This window comes from Protopterus annectens, chromosome 12.part0 (genome assembly GCF_019279795.1).
Source record: "Protopterus annectens isolate FY-2018-M chromosome 12.part0, PAN1.0, whole genome shotgun sequence".
NCBI classification, from domain to species: Eukaryota; Metazoa; Chordata; order Ceratodontiformes; family Protopteridae; genus Protopterus; species Protopterus annectens.
Genome location: NC_056746.1, coordinates 1,389,232,837 through 1,389,260,658, shown reverse-complemented (window position 1 = coordinate 1,389,260,658; position 27,822 = coordinate 1,389,232,837). Strand labels below are relative to the sequence as shown.

General features: G+C 39.4%; 1 protein-coding gene across 2 annotated transcripts in view; it reads right to left on the bottom strand.

The window, feature by feature from the left end:
* Positions 1 to 27,822, bottom strand: part of KCNQ2 (potassium voltage-gated channel subfamily Q member 2) — a 942,433-nt gene that overhangs the window by 72,767 nt on the left and 841,844 nt on the right. For both annotated transcript variants that reach the window (XM_044090450.1, XM_044090449.1), the window contains exon 14: positions 12,061 to 12,192. In XM_044090450.1, coding sequence (XP_043946385.1) covers positions 12,061 to 12,192 — 132 coding nt within the window. The remainder of the gene's footprint in view (positions 1 to 12,060; positions 12,193 to 27,822) is intronic.

Here is a 27,822-nt window from a genome sequence, read left to right as displayed (position 1 = left end):
TTTATGTGTCCTGTTTGCTGATGCAGATATGATTGGTCTATGTGAGACTGGTTGTGTGGTGCGAGTGGTTCCCTTCTCCTCCTGACTGGCTGTTCCAGTCTTGGGTTGAGAGAGCTTGGCCTCCAGTTTGGCTGTATAGTTGCATCTCTCAAATACATTTAAGTTTGTTGGAAGGAGCAGAGGGTTGTCTGTGTACATAAGGCAATTGTAACATTGCCTCAAGATTTCCAGATTCACCAGCTGGACTGGAGTGTAGACCTGAAACTGCCCTTTGGACATGCCTGAATAGTTTAATGAACTGTTTTATTGATTGTCCGGATGGGACGAATAGGGAGTCTTTTACTTCTATATAGTATAAGGGGGGGGTGCAGTGCTAGTGTTTGTTAGTGCTTACTGAGAAATTTGAGCAAGTGCTGGGCTGTAAAAGGAAGGTTGAGTGCTTAATTTGAGAGTTTGACTAGTTTTAAGGGAAAAATTGAAGAGCAGACTTTGTGGAGCCAGGAATAGTTTAAACCTGTGTAACCGGTGCTGTGAGATGCTGCGCAGTGCACAAAACCACGCAAAACCACGCAAATATGAGTTTTAAACAGGGAGATTGAAAGAGATAGGAATTAGCCCAAAACGGCCAATAAGCTACTAGTTGCTGGGCTGAGAGACTCCTCTCTGTACTCTGCTTCCGTCTCGCTACCATTCCCCAGGCATTTCTTTATCTGTTTACTTATTTACTTGTTTATTTACTGAGTAAGTGGACAGAGTACAGGATCCTTTTCGGCCACAACCTGGCCCACTGGCATAGTACAGAAGTTAAAGTATATAACAGGAACAGTAGTTATAGAGATATACATGCATAAGTGGGTTGTATATAAAGAAAGACATCTTTCTTAGCAAGGAACAGTAAGCACATAATTTAAATACTGAATACACATGAAATAGTAAAGGTCATGAAGAAGGTAAGGTGACAAATATACAGGCTGTAGATATTTCGTTTGACAGAAAGAGGTAATGATAACTTTATACAAAACACAACGTACAGTAAAAAACAATATGAAGCTTGTAAATATCACCCACAAATATGGGAAAAATGCTGAGCTTCAAGTCTAAAATGAAATTTTGTTAACTTACTACACAATGCAGACAAGTGAACATTATGTTAGAGTAGGGGGTAGCAGAATATAATTAAGCAGGGGATGATTTTAAAGGAGGTACAGTGATATTTATTATAAAGTTATTGGGCGATTTCTATGGAGTAAAGTCTCAGAAGTACTCACTGTGGATTTCAGTGGACAGAAAGTGAAATTTTGGAAAACACCCCTTCTGAAACAGCAAGCTTAAAAGAGCAGTTGTTATGGGTGAATGTGCCTTGAATACTGTTCCATGAGCATTTGGGAAAAGTCATGATGTCTAGAAATGTTGCTAATGGAAGATAATATCCTAAGTAAAGCAGCTTTAAAGTTAATGAATTAAGAGATAATACTGTAAGTCAATTTATGGGAAGCCAAACAACTTTTTGTAAGGAAAGACATGATGTTCAAATGGAGGAGAAAGGGAGATACAATAGTTCTGTTATGTACACCAGTCATCCTGTTCTCTATGTGTCTGTTGTATACTTACAGACCCTGTCTGTTGTCCTTGCTGATGCATATGGCTACGGCCCCTGAGTTCCCACATTAGTTACCTAAAATCCCTCACCTTATCCACTAGTGGCTGAAGACTTCATGGTCTCCAGCCCCCACACCAGTGTCTGAGCCATACTGCCACTTTACCTACTCCTCCTCCCTCCGAGCTCTGCTACATTCATCCCTTATCATTCTTCCTCTTGTATTTCTAGTCCTTTCCCATCTTCTTGTTTTATGCATCCTACTAACAGAACCTTGTGTTTGGTCTCCCCAAGCATTTCTGCTTCTCCATCTCTACATAATTACTTCACAGATCTCTGAAAATGTTCATTAGTTTCAACTAAACGTATTGCGCTGTTAAATGTTGGAACCTACTGATCTGCTAGAAGGAACATTCAGGGCATTTTGTGGACCAGAAATCAACTGATGTCATTAAAGTCTTCTGGCGTGGTTGGCTACTTTTGTTCCACTTATAGATGGGCTGCCATTGGTAATCATCTTATCCAACTGGCTACATTTTTCTATAGTGATAGGCTGCTTGCCACCAGAGTTGGCTCCTTTCTACCTGTTACTAATTTGCCTTTCCACCACCTTGGTGGAGAGCAGTTTCTCCCTACCATGTACCTATATGCTACTGCTGAAAAACTGACTTGTGATGACCTGTTTTACGCATTAAAGAATGCTGCTGACTGTAGATCACTTTTACCCCATCTCACTTCTGGTTTTTCACCTCTTTCTCGATATCATATGTCTGCATGTCTGTCTATCTATCACTCTATGCATCAGATCTCACTCATGACAACCAGTTTCTTCCTCAATGAGGATCACTTATGTTTCTCCTGGTTCACAATCTTGCAAACGCTTGCTTGGACTAGCTCTGCTCCACCATGTCATTATAAAACAATTTGCCACCACTTTCAATTCTGTTTATTCCCTGGCCTATGATAATTGCCAAACATTGCATGCCATAAATATAAACTATAAATATGCTTTGCTTTAATTTCTCCAAATGTTTAGGTTTGCATGTAACTTAATGGGGATGGATGCCATTCCTAAGTCACGGCAAAATTAGAGTTTATAAAATCAGTTTTGCTTCAGTCTTTGACATCTGATAAGATTGCTCTTCTAGCACTCATGATGTACCCTGAATTGCATCTTTTTGCAGTTCATAAGGGGTTACTTTTATTGGAAGCATATTTGGATATGCTCAAATATTCTTTTTTTTTGTTAGTCCAGTTGCTCCTACTACAGGTACAACTATCTGTGTTTCTTTATTTCATATTGCTCTTGTTTCTGCTTGTGTGTCTTGATATTTTATATTTTATGTTTTTCAGTTCATAAAACTCTGTAGTAACTGGGTGTAGCACTTTCACTAAACAATGATATTTCTGTCTTTTTTCGTAAACAATATCTGATCTGTTTGCTTCTACCTTCTTAGCTGCTGCTATGCGATATCACATGACCATCAATTCATCATTTTCAGCAATCCTTTTCTGCCCCTGTGTTGTAATGTTTATAAAATCTCCACTGAAACAACCTTGCCACATTGTTATGTCTTTCAGTATACAAACCTTCGGCCAAGGAAGTTTAGTAACTTTCAACAAGATGTGTAACGTTTTCTAGTTCTGTACCACAAAACCTACATTTGTGTGTATCACCTACACCTTCTATGGATTTTCTGAACCATCTGATGCATAATCCACTATCTTGAGCTGCCAATATTAACATTTCATCTTTTGGTTTAAATTCAGCCCATCTAAGCCAATCACACAACAACTCTTGGTCAACACGTGGCTGTTCCAGCAGAGATCTATACTTCTTGCTATAATTATGATTTTTCTATTTGACTTTTTCTATTTTTCCTGATTGCATGCTTTGTATTCTTTCTTTTGCTTTTTTTGTGCTTTCTGCTTACACCTGATTTTTAACCACATTTGCGTGGATTTCCATGCCTGTTTTTTTTTTTCCTCTATGCTAACTTAGACAAGGAGGTCATCTTGGACTTATTTAGTTCATGTTTTAGAACTTTTAATGCATTTGGATCTGATGATGTCAATAAATATGCATGCAATCCTACAATCAGCGACTTGTGTGTGTAGTCAGTTTTAAGGAGGCCCATGCTGCCTTCAAACTGAGGGATATATAATCTTGGCAAACACAGATTCTTGTATATCACCGATGGGCATGAAGTAATTTTCTTGTTTTCCTGTTAACCTTATCCAACTCTTTTTTGTAACCAGCCAATCACTTCAAAGCTATAACTTAAAAAAAGGAACTGTCTCAGGTTTCAACTTTCTGTTACCTAAGAAGTTCATTTGTGAGTGTTCTGCCATTTCACACTGAGCTTGATCGAAGGAAGGACACTGAGGAAACTCGGAGCTATAATATATAACATTGAGTATTCTGTTTTTTTATTTTGTTCTTTATTTCTTTGTTATTTATAGCACTTTGTGCACTGTGTATTTTTCTAGCTAGTTTCACTGTGTGTGAGGTATCAACTGGAAATTGTCCACTTTTATTAAGCATCTGTTGGGTTGTTTGTTTCTGATAACTTGTTGCAGTTAAACTCTTTTTTCTAGAGGCTCCTTTAGCTGTTTAAAACTTTCATTTAAAGGCTCACTGCTGCTTTTCAGCTGTGAGAAACATTTCTGCAGTTTGTTTCCCACCCTCCCTCACTGTTGGTATAGTGTTTTTATAGTTGGTGGCTTTGCAGTTGCCCGCCCCTAGTGTAAATTTGATCTGGGACCCTCCTCCCAGTCTAGTGTCATTACCTCATTCTACCCAGTACAGGGAGAACATTTGAGAAGGCCAATCAGCTTAGTTTCTGCTACTCCTTTCTCTCTTTCCTTTCTCTCTTTCCACTTAAGAAAAAAAAATGTATCTGCTTTTACTGTATTTGTGTTTCTTCCTACTTTATTTTGCTTTTGCGTCATCTTAAAAGTACTCAATTGTATTTATTACTGCTTGGTGTAACTCATTCTAAGCCTTTTAGTTTAAGCACTTGGGCTTCAGACCAGTTGTTTTACATTAAGAAGGTTTGTGGTCTGCACTGTGGTGGCAGAACAGGTAGCTTACATCCTTCTAAGTTGGGAACTGCTGATTGAGGGCTCAGTGTCTGTTATTCTAAAAGTGTATTAATTCTGGTTTAAGCACTTGGGCTTCAGGCCAGTTATTTTACATTAAGAGGGTTCGTGGTCTGCACTCTTGTGGGAGGAGAGGCTGGACTCTGCCCTTCTGAGCTGGGAATTTCTGGTTAAAGGCTTATAGTGCCTGCATATTTGAACTGCTTCTTATTGAAATTGGTACACCTTGTTTGCTGTAGCATAGACTAGATCCAGGCCTACTGAATCTAGCTTTGTTTGTATAACTTGAGCACTAATCCAGGCATTCTTTAAAGTATTCAATTGTATTTATTACTGCTTGGTAGTAACTTGATTAAAGTGTAGCTATCATTCTAAGTCTTTTGGATTAAGCACTTGGGCTTCAAACCAGTTGTTTTACATTAAGAAGGTTTGTGGTCTGCACTGTAGTGGCAGGACGGGTAGCTTACATCCTTCTAAGTTGGGAACTGCTGATTGAGGGCTCAGTGTCTGTTATTCTAAAAGTGTATTAGTTCTGGTTTAAGCACTTGGGCTTCAGGCCAGTTATTTTACATTAAGAAGGTTCGTGGTCTGCACTCTTGTGGGAGGAGAGGCTGGACTCTGCCCTTCTGAGCTGGGAATTTCTGGTTAAAGGCTTATAGTGCCTGCAGATTTGAACTGTTTCTTACTGAAATTGGTACACCTTGTTTGCTGTAGCGTAGACTAGATCCAGGCCTGCTGAATCTAGCTTTGTTTGTATGCTTGTTGTTTGTTTGCTTGTTATTTCCCTGAAATGCTAATTTCACCTAAAATGCGGCTTTTCAGTGCTTCTGTGGATCCCTAGTGATATCTGCATTGCTTACTGTACTTATTTCCTTGTTTCACTTGAAAGAAAGTTACTGTTTGTCATTTTTGCATTTAAGTTACCTGTAACACATTGCATTTAAGTTACCTGGCACTTGCTCACTAAGTCAGCACTAAAAATTAAAAGCACTACACCCTCACAAACTCCCCTTGAGTACCTTGTTCCCCATTGGCCCTTTTTTTCAATTATAAAGGAATTCCCAATACAATTCTAGCATGTCCAAAGTTCAGTTGTCAATCTCCTCTCCGGTCCAGCTGGTGAATCTGGGAATCTTGAGGCAATGTTACAACTGCCTCATGTACACAGACAACCCTCTCCTCCTCCCAACAAATTCCAACACATGTGAGAGATGCAACCATATAGACAAACTGGAGGCTAAGCTCTCTCAACTCAGTACTGGCATAACCAGTCAGGAGGAGAAGGAAACCACACTCACTACAATTCCAGTCTCACATAGACCTACCACAACAGCAAATCAAACACATAAACACACAAAAACATATTCGGAGGCTCTAAATAAAAATCTGCCTAAGCAGCAGATACCTCCAAAGCAGACACCCAAGCAACCGCTACCCCAAAACAAAACACGTGCAACACATAGCTCACAAAGCCTGTGTGCCAAACAGTCACAGCCCTTAAGGCTAAACAACACACCTGATACACTTGTAATAGGTTACTCTATTGTCAGGCACACTGACATCCCGCTCACCAGGCTGAACAAGGAGAAGGTCACGGTGAGCTGCCTGTCGGGCGCTAGGATCCGCCACATAACACAAGCACTCAGGTCACTCCAAGGCAAGTACAAATATGACTCAGTCAATGTCCATGCTGGTGTCAATGACCTGAGACGTACCTCCCTGGACTACATGAAAAGAGACATAGAGGAGCTCTCTGAGCATGTAGCCCAGGCCGGTATGACCCTGACCTTGAGTAGCATCTTACCCTCACCAAGAATGATGCCACAATATGAAGACAAGATGATCAATTTCAACAATTGGCTTAAGTATTGGTGTCATTCAAAGGGGATCCAATGCCTGTCAGCCTGGGATGACATGCTTGACAAGCCATGATGTTTCGCTAGGGACGGCTTGCACCTGTCACCCCTGGGATTTCGGATATTGGCAAAGGCTCTTGCTACCCCCATAGTGCCTTTTTTAGGCAAGGCTCAAAAGACAAACCCACCTCCATAGGTATCACAAGGGATAAGAAACTAAGAGTAATGCTACTCAACGCCAGAAGTCTAAACCTCAAGATGCACGCACTCGAACCTCTCCTTAGCATGGAGAACATTGATATCTGTGCAGTGACAGAAACCTGGTTCAAGGCTCCTGAGAGCACCCCAGCACTACCAGGTTATACCTCATACCATGCTTCTCAGCCCCAAAACTTGGACCGAACCACAAAAGGAGGGGGAGTATCAATATTCGTCAAAGATACCCACACCTCCAGGTTGGTGGCACAGTACGAAGCATCAGAGACTATCCATGTGCAACTAACAGTGGGTAAAACTGCCTTCCAGTTTATAGCCTGATACAGACCACCCTCCCAAACCCAGGAACCCCACTCAGCCTTCCTAAGAACACTGGAAAATATGAAGGTCTCTCCAAACACCATTATATTGGGCGACTTCAAATACCCAAACATAGACTGGGAGCATTACTCTAGCTCCAGCACCCTAGCCCAAAGGTTCCTAGAATTTATAAACTCAAATGCTATGGAACAACTTGTTACCACTCCCACAAGAGGGAAAACATACTGGACCTGATCATCACCAACATGGGGACTCTATGCTCCAGACCAGAAGTGTATCCCTCACTGGTAAGATCAGACCATAAACTAATCTCACTGGATATTCACATCCCGACCCCACCCCTGCCCAGAAAACCACAGTGAAAACTTCTCTAAAGCAAATTTCACACTCCTCAAAACTGAGGTGGAATCCTTCAAAGCCCCCGGGCCTGTGGAAAATATGGCCCAGACCGCAGAATCCTTTATAAACGCATTCTATGAGCACCTTCAGGAATGCATGGATCATGCAATCCCAAATAAAAGCAAGACCCAATCCTCCAAAGGCAGGCGTCCTGTCTGGTGGACCCCAGCCATAAACAAACTATACAATAGAAGGAGGAAGCTACTACATGATAGAGCAAAATCCCAAAAAGGGAAAGCATCTCTGATCAGTATTAGCAAAAAACTACGGGCACTCATAAAATCATCTAAGGCCAGCTTCGAGAGAATAATTGCACAGGACACTAAGGATAATCACAAGGCTTTCTTTAGTTATGTTAGGAACCTGGGTGGGAATTCCCAGATATGCTCAGAATTAGTCCAAAATGACAAAAAATACACCAAACCCACAGATATTGCCAACATCCTAGCTGACAGGTTCAGTGCAAACTTCTCCCCCCCCCCACCAAAAGGGCAAATATCTATCCCAGCAGAGTGCTGACCCCTGACATCTCAGATGCTCAGGTAAGAGCCACCCTCTCCAAAGCAAAAAACACAGCATCAATGGGACCAAACGGTGTCCCGGGCTGCGCTCTACATGGACTCCAAGAAGAGCTAAACCCAAACATAAAACTACTGTTCAATCTCAGCCTTATTTCAGGATATGTACCCAAAGAGTGGCGTACAGCAACAGTGGTCCCTCTCCACAAAGGTGGTGCCTCAACGGATCCTGGAAACTATCGCCCCATAAGCCTGACTAGCTTGGCCTGCAAAGCTATGGAAAGGATCATCATGGACCTCATAAATAAAGATATTGGGGACCTACAGACACTGGATCCTACCCAGTTCGGCTTTGTTAAGGGCAGATCCTGCCTCTTAAACCTGGTTGATTTCTTTGAAACAGTCACCAAGGCCATTGACGAGGGGAAGGTGGTCCACACAGCCTACCTGGACCTCGCAAAAGCCTTCGATACAATACCCCACTCGGGCATTATAGATAAGCTCACCAGCTTAAATATAAACCCCTATGTCACTAGATGGGTTGCAAACTGGCTCAAGGACAGAACCCACATGGTTAGAATTGCTGGAGCCATGTCAGATTCCAAACCAGTTACAAGTAGCATCCCACAAGGCTCAGTCCTGGGACCTCTCTTGTTCAGTATATATTTCTCTGAGGTACAGGCCAACACGGAAGGACTGTGGCTGACCAAGTTCACAGATGACTGCAAACTGGGCGCCATAATCGACTCTCCAGCCGACACAAGCGTCCTCCAAAAGGGCATCATAGAAACAGACAACTGGTGTCAGAGCCATGGCCTCAAGCTAAATGCCAAAAAGTGTATAGTCATCCCCTTTGGCAAAAACAAAGTGACCACAAATTACCACATAGGTGGTAATCCATTAAGTACAGAAGAAGTAATTAGGGACCTGGGGACCCAAGTTGATAGCAATCTCTCATTTGACAACCACGTGGCCAAAGTGGTTAGAAGAACATTTTATATAGCCCACCTAATCATGAAGGGATTCACATCTAGATCAGGGAGGTCATTGTGCCTCTTTACTCATCCCTCATCAGGCCCATAATTGAGTACAATGCCCCTTTTGGGATGTACCTTACCAGACACCTGCAGCAACTGGAAAGACCCCAAAAGTACCTCACCAAGAGGATCAAAGGGCTCAAACAGATGCCATATGCTGCCCGGTTAAAGAAACTCCAGCTCTACTCAGTGGCATACCACCTGCTCAGAGGCGATCTGTGCCTGATGTATAAAGCCATGTCCAACCCGGAATTAATGGACATGCTGCACCTCAGAAAATCCAAATCCCATTGAGCTACACTCGAGAGACTTGAACCTCAGCACTGAAATAAATAGGACATGCTGGAGGGACAGATTCATAACCCAGAGGCTCCCTTCACTCTAGAATAAAATCCCAGTCCAGGTTAGGCAGAGTCCTTCATTGACTCTCTTCAAGGGGAATCTTGATGAGTGGATGGGAGATTGTAGGTTTACCCCGGGTATCACTTCTGTGTCACTGTTAGACAGAGGCACAGTATACTAACCTCGAAAAAGGGCATAGCAAAATTAATTTAAAATGGGTGGCGAAAGCCAAACACACTCTGGCTAGGCTTATAAATGCCCTAGGGCAGATAGCCTAGTATGAACCTATGAACCTATGAAGTAGATTTATAGCTTGAACTTTATTCCTAGATGTCAAAGCCATTTGAGGTATTAATTTTAGCCTTCTAGAATATTCCTTACTGAGCTTTGTTCTCATGTTTTATATTGTATCACTGCCCCTTCATCTATTGCAAGATATTTGTGCACGCCTCCTTGTTCCAAATCTGTATATCATATTCCTCCCCAAGTTTTATATTTTCTTGTATTTAGTGTTTTCCTTCAGATGTTGTTTTTGTACATTTGTCAAGACCAAATGACATTCCGATGTCACCTGAAAAGCTTTAAGAACTTGCAGTTGCTGTTTCAAATGTTTATTTGATGAACTATATAGTTTCAAGTCACCCACAAAAACTAGATGAGATATTGTTTCACTTGAGGATTTCGTTGGAGTCAGACTGACTCTGTGACCTAGGCTGCTGGGTAAACAACTTAATGGATTAAGATCAAGGCAAAATAATGATGGTGACAAAGAATCACCCTGGAATATTTCACACTGGATTTCACACCCTCAGTAGCAATTTGTCCTTTTTTGTGGTTCAACTGAAAAGTGGTTTGCCATTTCTTCATAGTAACAGTAATAAAAGTTACCAATGTGTGATGGATCTTGTACGTTTGTAAATATCTTTTAATCCAGGAATGAGGAATACTGTCAAATGCTTTGCTGCAATCTATCCATGCCGTACTAATATTCCTGTTCTTTTTACAGGTTTCCATTACGACTTTATTTAACTCATTCCCTTCAGTATGGCACTTTTGAGTGTGTACTTTTAACTCCCGATGGGTATGGCTTGAGCCTTTAAAAAAATTAAGTTACCACCTTACAGTTCAAATCAATATTCATATCTCTGGAATCATAACTATTAGTACACCACTGTAAGTGTCAAACTATTCAAGGTAAATTAATTTTTACATTAGTGGCATTCAGTTCAATGCTTTAAACTGGATTTTATAAGCCAAAATAAAGGCAGTGAATATTACTTTTGTAATGTTGTATCAACAGCTTATGATATTTCTGTAACCATTTGAGCAAGTCACATACTGCCAGCAGGATTTTCTTCATACAGCTGTGAGCTTTCATATGAGACTATGCAGCTGTGTCTGTGTTACTTGAATTTTAAGATATTTAGAGAAATATGAAAATTATTACAATACAAATAAACCATATGCAAATAATATTCAATATGTCTTTAGCTGCATTAAACAGAGTTCAAACATCAATACAACTGTGTTTGCCATCAAGTATGGTTTAAGATGAAAATCTTCTGATACCTTTTATGTAGCATGCTTTTGGAATTATTAATGCAAATGTGAACAAGCAATATTTGACCCTTCGAGGCACATATAGGAGGTAACTGCAGAAATGCTTGGAGGCGCAGTCAGCTGTAATGAGTTAACAAAAGATGAGCCTTTATTCTATATGAATCTCTTTTATTCCCCCCTTCTGTTCTAAGGCTATGATTGAATTTTTTTCTTAATTCAGACTCTATCTGCATCAATTCCCGTACATACCTTGCATGTTTTTCGGAGACAAGTTATTGGTCAATAATTCTTAGGGTGATTCGCATGTTCCCTTTTAAGTATGAGTAGGTGCAAGGATAACAATACCTTTAACTAAAAGTTAGGTACAGCGTCTGGACTTGGCGTTTTCCAGTTGGGAGCCTTTCTTAGTTTTAGCTCTATCTCAGTAGGAGTTACTTCATTCCAATCCATAGCTTCTATATCAGTATAATGCAGACAAAATATCTAACATATATTAAGAGGGTATTCACAAAAAAAGTAAGCAAAGGGCTTATCTGCATTATGGTTACCACAGCATGATTACTAATAGCGTTTGTGAGCCCAACATAGGCACAATGTACTACCAGTAATTTTAATTTTAATTATTTTGCTACATAATTTGGGAACCACCCTAACTCAAAATAATTGTACTAAAAATAATTAACACAACAGATTTATGTTATACACTTACTGAAACTACTTTTGAAATCAAGTACAGGTGGGACAAGGTGTTGCAGTAACACACATAGATACATTAGTAAAGGTATCACTGTTTTGACATGTCCTACTTTAAAAAAATAGACTGCTGCAAAATTTAGTACTAGAAACAGTTTGGGGACCTCTTTTTGCATAAGCACCTTACACTAAATTCTGGACTTTTAATAAAGGTTCACTAACCTTAACCTATCTAATGCAAATACTGAAGTAATACACACCTCTACTTTTTGCATTAAGATCTGCTCTAAATATAGTCTCACATCCTTTGTTGATATATTCCCATAAAAAAAGCACTGCAGTAAAGCACATTTGTCCTAGAGGTAAACTGAAACATGGCAGCTTGGGGTAGAACAATAGGTGAAATGCAAGTATCTTGCCTGGACTGAAGGTTCTTAATGCGAGACAACATGTCCAGATGTCCAGCTGAGTACTGCTCAATAACGTCCATTACATCATAAGGCCGAAGGCTTTCTTTAAACTTCCGCTTTGACACGAGGAACTTCATAATGCTGGGGAAGAAGATTTTGTACAGTTACTAATCAACAAATTAGAAAGAGACAGTATTTTCTTAAACTGTTTCACAACAAATTACATGCCAACTTCAGGAGCCCACTGGTACATTTTATTTGACGCTCTTCGTTGTTTTTGTCATTCATTTGCTTTGCTGTCAAGTACTTCTCCTTGTGCTCAACAACAGTATATAGTAGTAGCACACACAGCACTGCCTGTCAAAGCTGCAGCTTGAAGATTGTTATTACTATTATTATTATAATTATTATCATGAAGTGTAGCGGTTCCATGTGAGCTGTCAAGGAATTCTTTATGGTAGTAGTATATTCACATTTCTCCCCATTAACTCTCTTTCATCGCCATGGCAGCTGGGTGCATTGACTACCTCAGAACTACTGACCAGGAAGGATTACTGGATGTTCAGAGTGCCAGCCCTGACTGCTAAGGATGGATGGTCCCAGAAGTAATTTCATATTGTCTTCATTTAGATACAGAGTTTTTTGGGTCGTGTTTAATACCCAATCTATTCAATATGGTACTCTGAAAAAAAGAGAGTCTCTCTCACACACACACACACACACACACACACACACACACACACACACACTCACACACTCACACACACACACATGCACAGGCATACACATACACACAATTATACCCTCATATGCACATACATTTATATACAAGCACACATATATACACACACACACATACAAACACACACACACAGACACACACACACACACACACACACACACACACACAAACAAAATCATACCATACTCTCACATGCACATACATTTATATACATGTACTCACAGACACATGCACACACATAGACAAACACACACACACACACACACACACACACACACACACACACACACACACACACAATTATACCCTCATATGCAATTACATTTATATACATGTACACATACACACACTTGCCCTCACATGCACATATATTTACATGCATGTACAAACATGCAAAACTTCATATGCACATACATTTATATACATATATGTACACTAACACTATTACCCTCATGTGCACATACATTTATATACATGTATACACACATTTATATAAATTGACATGAAAGTGTGAATTATGCTTTATGTTCTATGTGTACTGAAAAGTAAGATCTGTTCAGTTATACTCCTCCCTGTGCAGAGGAATTTCGCCTCAACTACTTCCTTTGCAATTTTATAGTCAATTCCAAGGTCACAGCACAACATAAGATAGTTATACTCAGTGGTATTGATATCAGTAGATGATTAGTGTCAAAAGTGTTTTCAAATGGCTGTATTTCAGTAACGGGTATTATTAATGAATATTAGTATCATCAGAGCTCAAACTTGCAAGACACACAAACAGGTATTATGAAAAAGCATGCGAGACTGTGTTTACCAAAAATTCCCCTCCCACTCTATTGCCACTGGCTGTCACCTTACATTTGATTATATTATCTCTATGATTTTATACTGGTTTAGCATATGACCAGCTAAGAGCAGAATAATGACTGAATCTGTTACTGATACACAGAAGCAGCATAAACTCAAACTGAATAAGAATACATGTAAAATCAGAGTTATAGTGGTAAGACACATAGCTCATGTTAACTTCACAGGGTATGAAACCAGATGAAGGAAATGTCAGAGCTGTTGTTACTGCCAAGAAAGGCTAAACAAGCATTTATAAAATTTCTGGGCTTGTTCCATTATCTTTCAAAATTTACTCTGAATATTTCTGTAATGGATTTGCTATTAAGGAAACTACCAGAATAGATTTTTGGCATGGCAGTAGAGTAAGAAATGAGAAGCTTTCTGAAGTTTTCTAGCAGTTAGTTACTAAAGTACTTGTACTGAAATATATTGATATGAATACGGTAGCTGCAACACAAGTTGACATCTATTATAACTGTGCTTCAGAAATGATTCTGCAGTTAAAATTTAGAAAAGATATGCTCAGACTGAGAAGGAACTGCTTGCAGTTGTGCGCAGTGTATGAAGTGTTCTCATTACTTATACAAAAAAGACATTCAATCTGAATGGCTATAAGTAATTACAGTGTTTTCAAGAAGGCATGGTGCAAAGATGTAAACCATTAATACATTTACAAACAGACCTAAGAGTGATTTGAAAGCCAAGTCGTCAGACTCATATGGGGGATATGCCAAGTCATTCATATTTACAAAGGCAGAAAGAAGACCCCTTGGGAGATCAACTGGAAATTGACTGCAATGTACAGCAATTAACCATGCCAGAAAAAAGTACAGAGAGTTTCAAAAGTGTGAGAGTAAAATTAAGAGAAGTAGATGTTAAAAGAGGTTTCCTTGAAGAATTAGCCAAAGCAGATAAATGCCATTCACAAAGAAATTTAGCAAATAAAAACTCACAGCACCCAGATACTCAGTCTCCCCCCCTAAGATAGCTGACAGACAATACTGGTACAATAGGCAGGCCTGGCCCATTTATTCAATAGCTCAGATGGACACCTTACTACCACTGCCCTTATCCCTAATCAATTACATGCAATAACATTTCCCTCAACTACCTCTTCAACAGAAAGGGAATCCACAATAATAAAGGAATTTCATAAAAGCGGTATTTTTATGTCCCCAAATATCTTTGTAAGGCTATCTTTAATCTTTCACTTCATGCTTGATTGAAGCTCTATCTTAAAACAAATGAAAGAGGCAGTGCAAACTCTTTCAGATGGAAATATCAAAGATAAAATGGAAATACATCATTTCACTCCAAACAAAATAGGTGTAAACTTTTTAGAGTGTGATTATGATTTATCTAATGCATCCATTTGGGTAACTTTTATAGCAGTGCCCATAAAGAGGCATGTTGGCTAATAACAGAATCTAACCTAGAAGATATCAATGCCACTTTATTAAATTACATTTTCTGTGCATAATTCTTTTATGGTCATCTTGTAGAAGACATCTCTGCATAATTCTTTTATGATCATCTTGTAAAAGGCATCCCCACAAAGACTTATTAAAGAAAGGAATGCCAAGGACAGCAGTGAGATATGAACCAATTCCCAAATATGCAAGGCATTTGTTTTCTAACATCGTATCATTATACATTAAACAGTGAACAGTGGGAGAACAATAATGCAACCAAAAGGGGTCCCTCAATCATCTTCTTTTATATGTCTTCAAAGAAAGGGTAAACAGCACAAGAAAAGTATAGTTGCCACAGCCCAGCAGTCACTCAAGCTTAGATATGTCATATTAAGTCCTTACACCTTCACCCTGTATGACTCTGGTTCAATCATTATATCACACACTGGTAGGATAATAGCCAATACAACTGGACACTTCAAATAACTCCAGAGGGCTACTGCATAGAAATAGATACCAACTTATTTTACCTTAATTTCCTTATACATCAATTTCCCAAATATACACAGTCATAGTTCTACCTATACAACTTGTATGGCTCCCATATCATCAGAATGAAAAGGATTTTATATAAAATGCTTTGTAGTTTTCAAAAGAGAACAAGACATGCGGTAGTTATAGATCTGTCTGATCTCTACTAGTTCTTAGAGACAAATAAAGTTCAGAATGATAACTTAAATCATATTACCATTTATACAGTTCAGAATGGTAACTTAGATCATATTACCATTTATACAGTTCAGAATGGTAACTTAGATCATATTACCATTTATACAGTTCAGAATGGTAACTTAGATCCTATTACCATTTGTACAGTTCAGAATGGTAACTTAGATCATATTACCATTTACACAGTTCAGAATGGTAACTTAGATCATATTACCATTCACACAGTTCAGAATGGTAACTTAGATCCTATTACCATTTGTACAGTTCAGAATGGTAACTTAGACCATATTACCATTTACACAGTTCAGAATGGTAACTTAGATCATATTACCATTTATACAGTTCAGAATGGTAACTTAGATCCTATTACCATTTGTACAGTTCAGAATGGTAACTTAGATCATATTACCATTTACACAGTTCAGAACGGTAACTTAGATTGTATTACGGTAACTTAGATCATATTACCATTTATACAATTCAGAATGGTAACTTAGATCATGTTACCATTTATACAGTTCAGAATGGTAACTTAGATCCTATTACCATTTGTACAGTTCAGAATGGTAACTTAGATCATATTACCATTTACACAGTTCAGAATGGTAACTTGGATCATATTATGATTTACACAGTTCAGAATGATAACTTAGATCATATTACCATTTACACAGTTCAGAATGGTAACTTAGATCATATTACCATTTACACAGTTCAGAATGGTAACTTAGATCATATTACCATTTATACAGTTCAGAGTGATACCTTAGATCATATTACCATTTAAACAGTTCAGAATGGTAACTTATATCCTATTACAACTTGTACAGTTCAGAATGGTGTCTTAGATCATATTACCATTTATAAAGCTCAGAATGGTAACTTGGATCGTATTACCATTTACACAGTTCAGAATGGTAACTTAGATCATATTACCATCAACACAGTTCAGAATGCGGTGGTGGTGCTGTGGTAGCATTGTCGCCTCACAGTAAGATGCTGTCCGGTTCGATTCTCAGCTAGAGAGTCTTCTGCATGGAGACATGCGTGAATGGGCGTACCTTCATTGAAGGTTGTGCATCAGGCCTGGCAAGCCGGCACGTAAAAATCAACTGCCAATCATTAGCAGACTGGAGTTCCGCTGTGGCAACCCCTAACCGGGAAAAGTCGAAAGACACAAACAAATAGTTCAGAATGGTACCTTAGATCATATTACCATTTATACAGTTCAGAATGGTAACTTAGATCATATTACCATTTATACAGTAAAGAATGGTAACTTGGATCATATTACCATTTACACAGTTCAGAATGGTAACTTAGATCATATTACCATTTACACAGTTCAGAATGGTAACTTAGAGCCTATTACCATTTGTACAGTTCAGAATGGTAACTTAGATCGTATTACCATTTACACAGTTCAGAATTGTACCTTAGATCATATTACCATTTAAACAGTACAGAATGGTAACTTAGATCGTATTCCCATTTAGACAGTTCAGGATGGTAACTTAGATCATATTACCATTTACACAGTTCAGAATGGTAACAGATCATATTACCATTTGTACAGTTAAGAATGGTAACTTAGATCATATTATCATTTATACAGTTCAGAATGGTAACTTAGATCCTATTACCATTTATACAGTTCAGAATGGTAACTTAGACCATATTACCATTTATACAGTTCAGAATGGTAATTTAGATCATATTACCATTTATACAACACACTTCATTCCTAGCAGCTCTGCTTAAGGAAAATGCTTAAATCTACATTCCAGTGACACTGCTTCTCTTTCATGTAAGAGACTACAGTTCTCAGTTTACAACGTTTACATTTCATGTATCCATAGCCCCAGTAGGATTTATGAAAGGTTCACTTCCCACATCTGTCCATTTCAAGACATACTTATATGATGCCCTTCCATATCACTGTTGCTGTATTCCTTACTCAAGGAATCCCCTATCAATGGTAGCACAACATCTGACCAGTATACCAAAGCCTTTGGATTTTAAGGATATCGTACGCCACACATATACTCCTAGCTTGTGGTGTAAGGCATAAAGGGGATGTACGAATGTACATACCTCAGAACTTCTTTGCCACCAGTCTGAATACCATCTTAATCATCAGTCTGAATGTTCCTTCATCTGCTGGTTACCAAGTTGTTTTCAGATAAGTCCCTCTTTGGGTTTTTTCTTCTTATCTTGACTTTTACTTTTTGTTGTGAGGTTATATGTCATCCTGAAAGGGGAGATGTCAGTGTGGGAGACAGATTCCCCATAATGATCATGAGCAGTGTTTGCTTTGCATGGGTGCTTCTCATGACCATACAACATGCCCAATTTGTCAAGCGTTTTTCCCTAAGACTCTTCATACTTGTCTCTTCGCCTTGTCCCTCTACCTAGAAAACCAACATCTTAGGTTCTTGGCTCAGGGTGCAATGGTGGAATCATCCCAGCTCAAGGGTCTCTCTGTGGAGGTTTTTCTGGTTCTTTCTTATTTGTGTGAATTGCTTTATGCTGGGTTGGCTTACTCTTCTGTTAGAGCTCACCTTTTAGCTATTTCTGCTTGTCTGCGTTTGACTTCTCCTTTGACTTCTATTTTTGAGGTCAAACAATTTCTTAAAGGCATCCTTTATATTAAGCTTCCCAGGAAGCCTATTCCTCTTTCCTGGGATCTTAATTTTCTTCTTGAGAAATTGACTCAGGCTCATTTTGAGCCTGCAGCTTCAACTTCCTTAAAGCATTGTACCTGGAAGACTGTTCTTTTGGCCCTTACTTCAACTAGAAGGTTGTCTGAGCTTCAGGACCTTATGGCTGCCCCTCCTTTTTTTAGTTTTTCATAGGACAGGGTGCCTCTTTATACTTATCCTTCTTATATGTCCTAAGAGTTGACTCTTAATCAGTCTGTTAATTTGTCCACTTTTTTCCCTTTTCCGTAGTCTGCTAGTGAGAAAGACATCTGGATAAGACTAAAGCCATTTGTAAATCTGAGCAACTTTTTATTTCCTTTCATCACAGATCTCTAGGTTTGGCTATTTCTAAGCAAGCAATTTCTTCTTGGATCTCTAAGGCCTTTCCCTTTGTGTTACTCTTTTCCTAGGGAAAGCCATTCTACTTCTGTAAAGGCTCATTCTACCAGGGCAGTGGCCTCCTCTGGTGCTTTTTTCAAGGGATTGGATAACACTTCCATCCTTGAGGCAGCTACATGGACTTCTTACAGTGCATATTTTAACTAAATATTCTGAGCTGGATGCGGTTTCCAGGGCTAGAGCTAGATTTGCCAGGACTATCCTGCATGGGTGTCTTGAGGGCTCTGCTGGGCCTTCTTCCCCCCAAGCTTCCTCTTGAGCTTTTGTACTCTCCCTTATGTAAAGATACTGCAACAGTGATATGGAAGAACATAGTACAGTTGTGTAAAATCTTACCATAACAGTAGGTGTCCTTTCCTTTACTGTTTTACAAAGCACATCTACTGTTATGGTAAGATTTTACACAACTGAACTTTCTTCATATTAATATCTACTGCAGTAGCCTAAACTATATGGGTTATAGCCTGCATAGAATATAACAACCGGCCAGCTTCCAAAGCCTCAGGGCACCTTCTAAAAGTGAAAACCATTAGTTAGCTTGATCTGAGCTGACTAATAAGACAGATTTGAGTGCAAAGCCCTCCAGAGCTTTCCTGCTGCCAAAAAGTGTTCTCCTCAGTGCTTCCGAGGATTCACAGTTGGCTTATGCTGTTCCATTGCTGGGCAGATAATTTCCCTTTGGGGAAACCTTTCACATATTATTTTAATGCTTAATTTCTTTACCTGTGTGGGAAAGTACTTTTTAAGCTACTAATATGTGTTTTTATTAACTGCCATGTGACTTTGCTGTACTTTAAAATGGGAGTACACTTTTGTGCTTGGCAATTTAAGTTGGTTTAAAAATTCGAAACCCAGATTTTAAGTGGAGGAGCTGTGTTTAAATCACTTACTGGGGCTGAAAAAAGTGTATTAGAATGCTTTTTTACTGTATTTTATTGAGAAAAGTGACTTTTACTACTTTTGAAATTTACCAGGCTGCAGTACTTAGTTTCCTTAGAAAAGAGGCACCATTTTCAGCTTGAGCATGAAACTAACTTCTGGTCCCGTGGTCAGTCCTCCTTCCAGTCATATAAAGAAAAGTTAACTAAGCAGCCTTTGCCACCACAGCAGGCTAGCAATTTGCCTCAGCTGCTGGTGAGTGACTCTGTTGTGGCCAAAGCTGGTACATGAGTCCACTCATCTTTTCCCCATTTCCCTCTGGTGTTTCCCATACAGGCACTATGGACCCAGAGCCACATTTCCTGCAGCTGTTGTGGTCCCTTAATGATCAAGGCAGAAACACATATCTCAGTGTTTGGAGAAGGGTCAGGGGAGATACCCCTCCTAAAGGATTAAAAACCCTATTTGCCCCAATTTTCCTGAAAAAAAAAAACAGAAAACAAAATGTATATCTTCTCCTGCTCCATGTTAACCATTCAGCTCTACCTGTAAGTATTTTTAATAATATCTTAAAGGGCTTTTTTTCAGTGATATATCTGGTATGAGACAGTTTGTTCCAAAGTTAGGCAATAGATTCTAGACAGTGAAAATCTACATATTTATTCTTTGTTTTGGAAATATGTATTAACTGTCCAGTAGAAGCTCTAAATAGTCTGTTTATATAGCACCAGACAAGTGTACCAGCCAAGCAATACAACAGACAGCTAAGAAGCAAAGGTCAAATGAATAAGAAACATTTGCCAGTTAAACTCCAACTATTTGAAGCTACTAAGGGCTTATGAATTTTGTGTTGTACAGAGATGTCCTGCAGTATATTTAACTGTCTTACTCTATGAAAACATCATAGACTGTACATTAGTTACACGATTTCCAGAATACAGAAAGGATAGGTTTAGGTATATATTATCAGTAGATAACTGAACATACTGAAACAGAGTAATGGCATGTCACTATAATCCCACCTATCTTTTGGCTGGTTCTGGGCATAGCATTGTCTATCTGTCTTTCTGACCTAGCACTAATCATAAGTTATGAGGCTTTGTGATTACTTCTTCAGCAAGTCAAATTCAAACAGTTTAAGGGAAGTTAGTCTTTTAATATGTAAACCAGGGTCAGTCTGTCAGTTTTTTTAACTCTTCTCTTTACTGATAAGGCTATGCATGTTGTGTCTGAAATGACAGGATTTCTACAGCGTGGATTGTTATAAAGTGAAAAATATATATATATTTTTTTATAATTTAAATTTACTCCTGATGTTTAGAAGAAAATATTTAGAGAATATTGTAGAACTGCACAGGAGAATTTTAATTGATTCTGCTGCAGATATAAGCACTTAAGTTCATATTGAGAAGAGTGAATGCCACATTACAACTTTTGAAATGTTGGGGAGACTATATGATAAGGAGGCAGGGCTTTCATACTTTGCCTGGGGACACAAGAATCTGGTTAAAAGATTGGGAGTATAGCACTACTAGATAAATTAACAAAAAAGTGACCTCTACATAGCCAGCAGAGACAACTGCACAAGAATAGGGTATACTATTATAGGGTATACTATGCTACACATGGACTATTGAGTACCTAACAGGACAGACTAAATCTTCATAAGAGGTATCAGAGGGAAAAGGGGAAAGCATTGCCTTGCATATATGTCAGGGTCTTGAAGCTTCCAGTGCAACTAAATGGGCCATGTATGGTCCAAATTTCCTCTGCAACTGGGTAACTAACACAGTTAGTACCAAGGTAGTTATAGTTGTCGAAAAAATGCAGCTGCTCCAAATTATTACAACAGCCAATACTCTATGCCAATACAGGGGTAAGGAAACCATAGCTAAGAGGGATCCTGCCAAGACATAACTACTTTTTAGCCTGCAGTAGTTATTTAGGAGCAGTCTATGCATTCTACTACAGTTAGGACAATGGAAGGGATATATTTTCCAAGTGCCACTGGCCACGGTTTACTTGGACTAGAAAGGAGGGTACTTAGACAAAAAATGGCATTGTTTGATGCTGTCTCAAAAAAGACTTTAAAACTAATGACTTTGATGACACAATGCCTTGTGTGCATGAAGTTAAATGCAACCAGGCACAGAGACAATCACGCAGGAAAGTTAGCAGGGGGAAATCCAGACAATGCACATATATCTAGTAGAGGCTGGGGAGGTTGCTACTTTAGATAAAGAGATGCATAGCAGCAAAAAGGCTGAACTTGAGCCACATCTGTTCGGACGCATTGTATTTAGTCTGGAAGGCCTGTATCAGGGGGACAATAACTAAAAATCTGCGACAGATCTGATAGAAAATAGTACACTTCCTTTAGAGGAGGACCTGGAAAGGATCACAAAAATAGACAGTCAAGATAGGCAGACTTTTGGATGCCATCTTACAAGACTTGAGGGAGGTAGCTAAACAGGTTCTGAATCTCAGGGCACAGGGATTCTGTATACTGAGACAATGGTCTATTGCAAAGGGAAAAGTTATACAGAGGTTGGTAGTTCCAACAGCCTGCCATTAAGCACTTCTGGAAAAAGCCTGTGATATTCCTTTTTTCAGAAAATCTTGGCATAAAGTGTTTAAAAAGAAGAATTGTGGAATTTTTTAGTTGCCAGGCATTGCAAATGAGTGCAAGACATGTTTTCAGTGTCAAAATGCTGGCAGGACAGAAGACCAAGTTAAGACTGCTTTGGTGTCATTAATCATTTTCAAAGAGTCATTTTGGAAGGTACGAATGAATACTGTGGGATCTCTTTGCACCCCAAGCCCCACAGACAAGAAGAATATCTTGATGGTGCAGTGCACTAAGGTGGTGGTGTTTCCTTTTTTAGAGGTAGAAAAGGTAGTGAATGCTCTGTTACAAATTTTGTGACTGACAATGGAGCTAACTTTATGTCAGACCCTCTGTTTCTGGGGATTTCTGCAGGTTAAATCCATTTAAATTATCCCCTATAATCCACGAACAATGGTTTGATGGAGAAGTTTAACTCTTCTTTCAAGGTTGTACTGAATGCATCTGAAGACCAGTTAAAACAGGAGTGGAGACTACCTAGCCCATCGCTTCTTTATATAAGGACAAATGTCCCAAGAATCCACATTTTTTTATCATTTGAGCTACTTTATAGTCACAAGCTAAAGGGGTTCCTGCACTAAATTTGTGGTGAATGGAAGTCTTACAAGAGTTTTGTTTTGTGAACCATGTGCTACATTTCAAGATTAAGCAAGGGGAACTCATAGGACTGTCACAAGAACACCCAGCACAAACAGAACAATGCAAATGGTTGTGTATGGCAGGAAATAAAGAGCCTGAGAGCATACAGTTAAAAAAACATAATAGTGTTTTTCATGTTTGATAGAATAACCTGAAGTCAGCATGGGATAGAGCACTCAGTGTTTTTGTAAGGAAGGGAAGTGATGTCAATATTTTAGTTTTCTTGCTAGGCAGGAGGCAGAACTGCAAACTCTACTATATTAGTATGACAAAGCCATATCATACTAGAAATGCATTTGTACACAATATTAGCAATGGGGTGTAAGAGGAAATAAAGTGGGATTTGGTTCAGAGGATGCGATAGTACTGTTATTTTATTTAATGTATTAAGTTAGTTAGTTACATATGACTCCCCAGACTCTGGAATAGACTGCCCATACATGTCAAGCAGAGCGCCTCTTTGGCCCTCTTCAAAAGGAACCTTGATGACTGGATGGGAGATAGGAAATTCACCCCGGGGATCACGTCAGTCGCCCTGCTAGACAGCGGTCCAGGGAAATAAATACTGTGGGAATAAATTGCCAGGGAATTGCTATGGCTAGGCTTGTATAGGCCCTAGGGCTGATAGCCTAGTACTAACCTATGAACCTGTGAATTTGTACGCATCAAAGTTTAGAGCAGATGGATGGGCTAAATATCTGACCATAACTGACCTGCTAAAGATTATGGGTAGGTACTCTTGGCACCTCCAGCAAGGAAGAGGTCAGCATTTTGCTACTTCATTTTGTTTGAATTAATTCAAGAAAGTGGGCTTTAAGATGAAGAATTGCAATTTTCCAAATGTTGAGAGATCACATCCTAGCAGCAGCTGCACACTGTACTCTTTACTGCATAGATAAAACTACAATTTTCAGTCTTTCCTGCAGAAACCTGTGTTAGAGAGGTGCGCAGTAGACTAAGTAGGGTTGGACTGACAACTAAGGAAAACAAACGTTAAGTAGGAATGGCAGAAATAACTTAACATTATAGACTCATAGGTTTATAGTTGTATACTAGCTAAAGACAATCATATTAGGGGCCCTTATAAGCCTAGCTGTGCAACCAAAATATTACTCACAAATTCTATTTATATAGGTGGTGATTTACTGACTGCCTCTGTCCATCAGAGACATAGGAGCCGGATGAGGTGAATTTCGAGTACCCATCCATTGGTCCAAGTTGAGCTTAAAAAGGAATAGGGAGGAACTCTGTTTCATATGAAAGGGGACCCTGTCCCAGAGAATGGAAACTCTCTGAGAACATATGTGTCTCTCCATCATGCCCTATTTATGTCACAAGCAAAATTTCCCACTGTTAATCTAGTAGCTCCAATGCTGTTTGTTTTGTAGATGTGTAAAAGGTTCGTCAAAACAAGGTCTAGGGATGTCAAGGTCTCAGAATTCTGTATGATATCATGTAAAGAGACAGGGTTTTGTGGCAATCATTGTAGGACATTGTGTTTACTCCCTGTATTCCTTTTGTTGAGAACCTTTGTGGACGTTACAGTTGCTGCATGTGTCTGGTCACATACATACCAATGGGGGCATTATACTCTATGATGGGTCAGATGAGGACCAAGTACAGTGGTATAATGACCTATATGAATCTAGATGCTATGCTTTGCATATAAGTTGAGGAACACAAAATGATTTTCTTACTAACTTGGACACATGCCAGTCAAAGGTTAGATTATTGTCTACATGAGTTCCAGATTCCTGACTAGTGAATCAACTTTTATGGGTGTTTTATTGATGATATAGTTACCCACTGTAGCAGAGTTTCCAAAAGGTACTATAATGCATTCTTGGTATTGAGTTTTAAGCCATGGCTTTGGCACCTAGCATTTGTCTGTATTAGCCCTTCCTGACGGGTGCTTACATCTTGGGGAAATTCAGTGACTGCTTCCAGTCTGCAATCATCTGCAAATATGGTCCACCAAAGGCCGTTGACATTGGCTTTGACATCCCAGAAGTAGATGCCAAAGAGGAGTGGGCCCAGTACAAAGCTTGGGGGCCTCCACTGGTGACTGGCGTCTTTATGGAGGTGGCCTCAATGATTCTAGCCTTCTGAATCCCATCAGTGAGCCAGCTAGCTATCCAGCATACTATAAAGGGGTTTATACCGAGTTCCATAAGTCTGTTGACAATGCCCGAGTGGGGTATTGTATCAAATGCTTTAGCCAGACCTAGGTGGGAAGTATGCACCATTTTCCCCTCATCCATTGCCTTAGTGATCTTTTTAAAGACTTCCACCAGATTCAGGAAGCATGACCTTCCTCTGACAAAGCCAAACTGGGATGGATCCAAAGTCTGGAGGTCTGTAGTTTCCAGGATGTGTTGAAGGTCCTCCCTTCTGATGGGGTATGACCATTTCAGTCCTTCATTCATATGGCACAAAGCCTGTTTTACAACTATAGTTAGATAATGACCTCAGGGGTTCTGATAAGTCATAATTTAGACTATTCTGGAAGCATCCTTGGGTGTTATGGGGTCCATCGAGGCCATGTTCTCAGCTTTAGTGAGTGCAGCCAGTTCATGTTCCATAGTTATAACTGGAGGGGTTAAGCTTGAGGGTATTTTTGAGGGAATGGTTGTGGGTGGGGGGTAAAGTTGGAGTTGAATTTGTCAGCTAACAAGTTTGCTATGTCACCAGGCTCAGTGAATGTGGCACCATTAACCACCAGTTCAGCACATTCATTCTTCTGATGAATGTTGTTATACATAACTATGTCTTGCATATTTATCTTTCTTCCTGTACTACATTTACTCATGTGAGGTTCTCTAACAAATTTTGTATATTTCTTTTCTAAAATTTTGTACATTGATGGTTTAACATAATGTATTGGAGCTGTTCTCACCGGGCCTCCGCTGAAAATGGGCAACCTTTCTCAGTCAGACTTTCTCGGTAAACACATTTAAAATAAATGAATGAATAAATAAATAAATTGCTGTGAGCTGCCCTTGAGGCTTCAGACATAGCTGTAGAAGGCCTCATGACTATCTTTCACTTGGGAGGCTATCTTAACATAAAAGTTGGCTTTGCTTGACCTAATTAGCCCTGTTAATTGCCTGTTTATATTGATGAGCATTTCTGTTTTTATGGGAATTACCCTTCCTGATGTTTGCCACAATTTTTTTTCCTTTTGTTGTATATCCTGTATAATTTAGTATAAAAAACACTGATGGATTCAACACCCAGGAAGCACGACAAACTTCAACTTTCCATCAACGAACTCCTTTATTAGTTAAAATACAGACAGACAAGCGCTTTCACACACCTAAGTGCGCTTCCTCAGATCTGAGGAAGCGCACTTAGGTGCGTGAAAGCACTTGTCTGTCTGTATTTTAACTAATAAAGGAGTTTGTTGATGGAAAGTTGAAGTTTGTCGTGCTTCCTGGGTGTTGAATCCATCAGTGTTTTTTATACTATATCGTTTTTCAGTTTGGCTGAGGATTCCATTGGGACCATCTGGTATACTTTATATTTTATCCTGTATAATTTGTGATGTCACCAGGGTGGTTTGTCTCTAGGACTAGTCCTGGTCTTACTTCTGGTAGGTACAGCAGCCTCTTTACAGCCATTGACATGGTTGTACAGAGTTTCTGAGAGCAATTCAGCATAGACTGCTGTGTTCTCTAGGTTTGGAGGAGCATTGAATTTTGACAATCCATCACTTAATCAAAGATAATTTGCCTTGGAAAAGTTCCTAGAGGTTACTGTTTTTTTAATGGGATTACAGAGTTTATTTTGATTTTGAAGGAGACAGCTTTATGGTCAGACCATACCAGGAAGGATGAAACATGGTGGGTTGTAAGCGCAACGTCCAATATTTTGGACCATATAGTGGGCATATTCACTATTTGGTTAAGGATGTTTGTATTTATGAAGTCCAGGAATCTCTGTGCCTGCAGATTGGAAGCAGTGTAGGATTCCCAGTCTATAGAGGGGTAACTAAAGTCTCCTGTGAGTAGGGTGTTAGGTCGGATAGTAAGTGTGTCCAGTAGGTCCAAGTATGCAATGTGAGCTTCTTGGCACATGGAGAGTGACCTATAGCCGGCTAGGATATGGTATGGGATTTTGTCTATGGTGATCTGCATGTAGAGGAACTCCAGCAAGTTATCCTGTTTGACCACCGTAAAGGCATGCTTGTTACTGATGTATATTGAGACACCTCCTCCTTTAGCTTTTTTTCTGTGCAGCTACTGGTCTAAAAGTGTGGTGGCACTGAAACCTTGCAATACCGGAGGACTCTCTGCTGCTTTAATCCATGTCTCAGTAACTGCAGAGATGTCTATATTCTTGAGTGTGAGGAGGGTTTTCAGGGAATGTAGATTTTAGCCATCAGATAGGTGGTGGCAAGACAGGGTTCCTATCAGATAGTCGAACTTCTGCAAGTTCAAACCTCATATGGTTGAGACCATTAGTTCGAATTTGCAGAAGTTCGAGCATTTCAATGGAAATCTCCATAAGGGGAGGTTTCCATTTTGTTCAATGTGGTGCTATCTCGGAGTTGGTATATTTAAGTAGTGGGGGTTGCGGGGGGTACAGCCGCCGCCCACATGGGGAGTTTAGGGGGCTTGCCCCCCTGCTTACAATAATTTTTTTTTTTCATTTACTTTTTTTGTTTTTTATCTATAGTCAAAGTTTTTTAACTTCGAATTGGATGGTTCGAACATTCAGTTTCAAAGTTATTAAACTTTGACTATGTGATATAGACCCGCAAGATACAGCTGGAGTCTACCAAATGTAAGC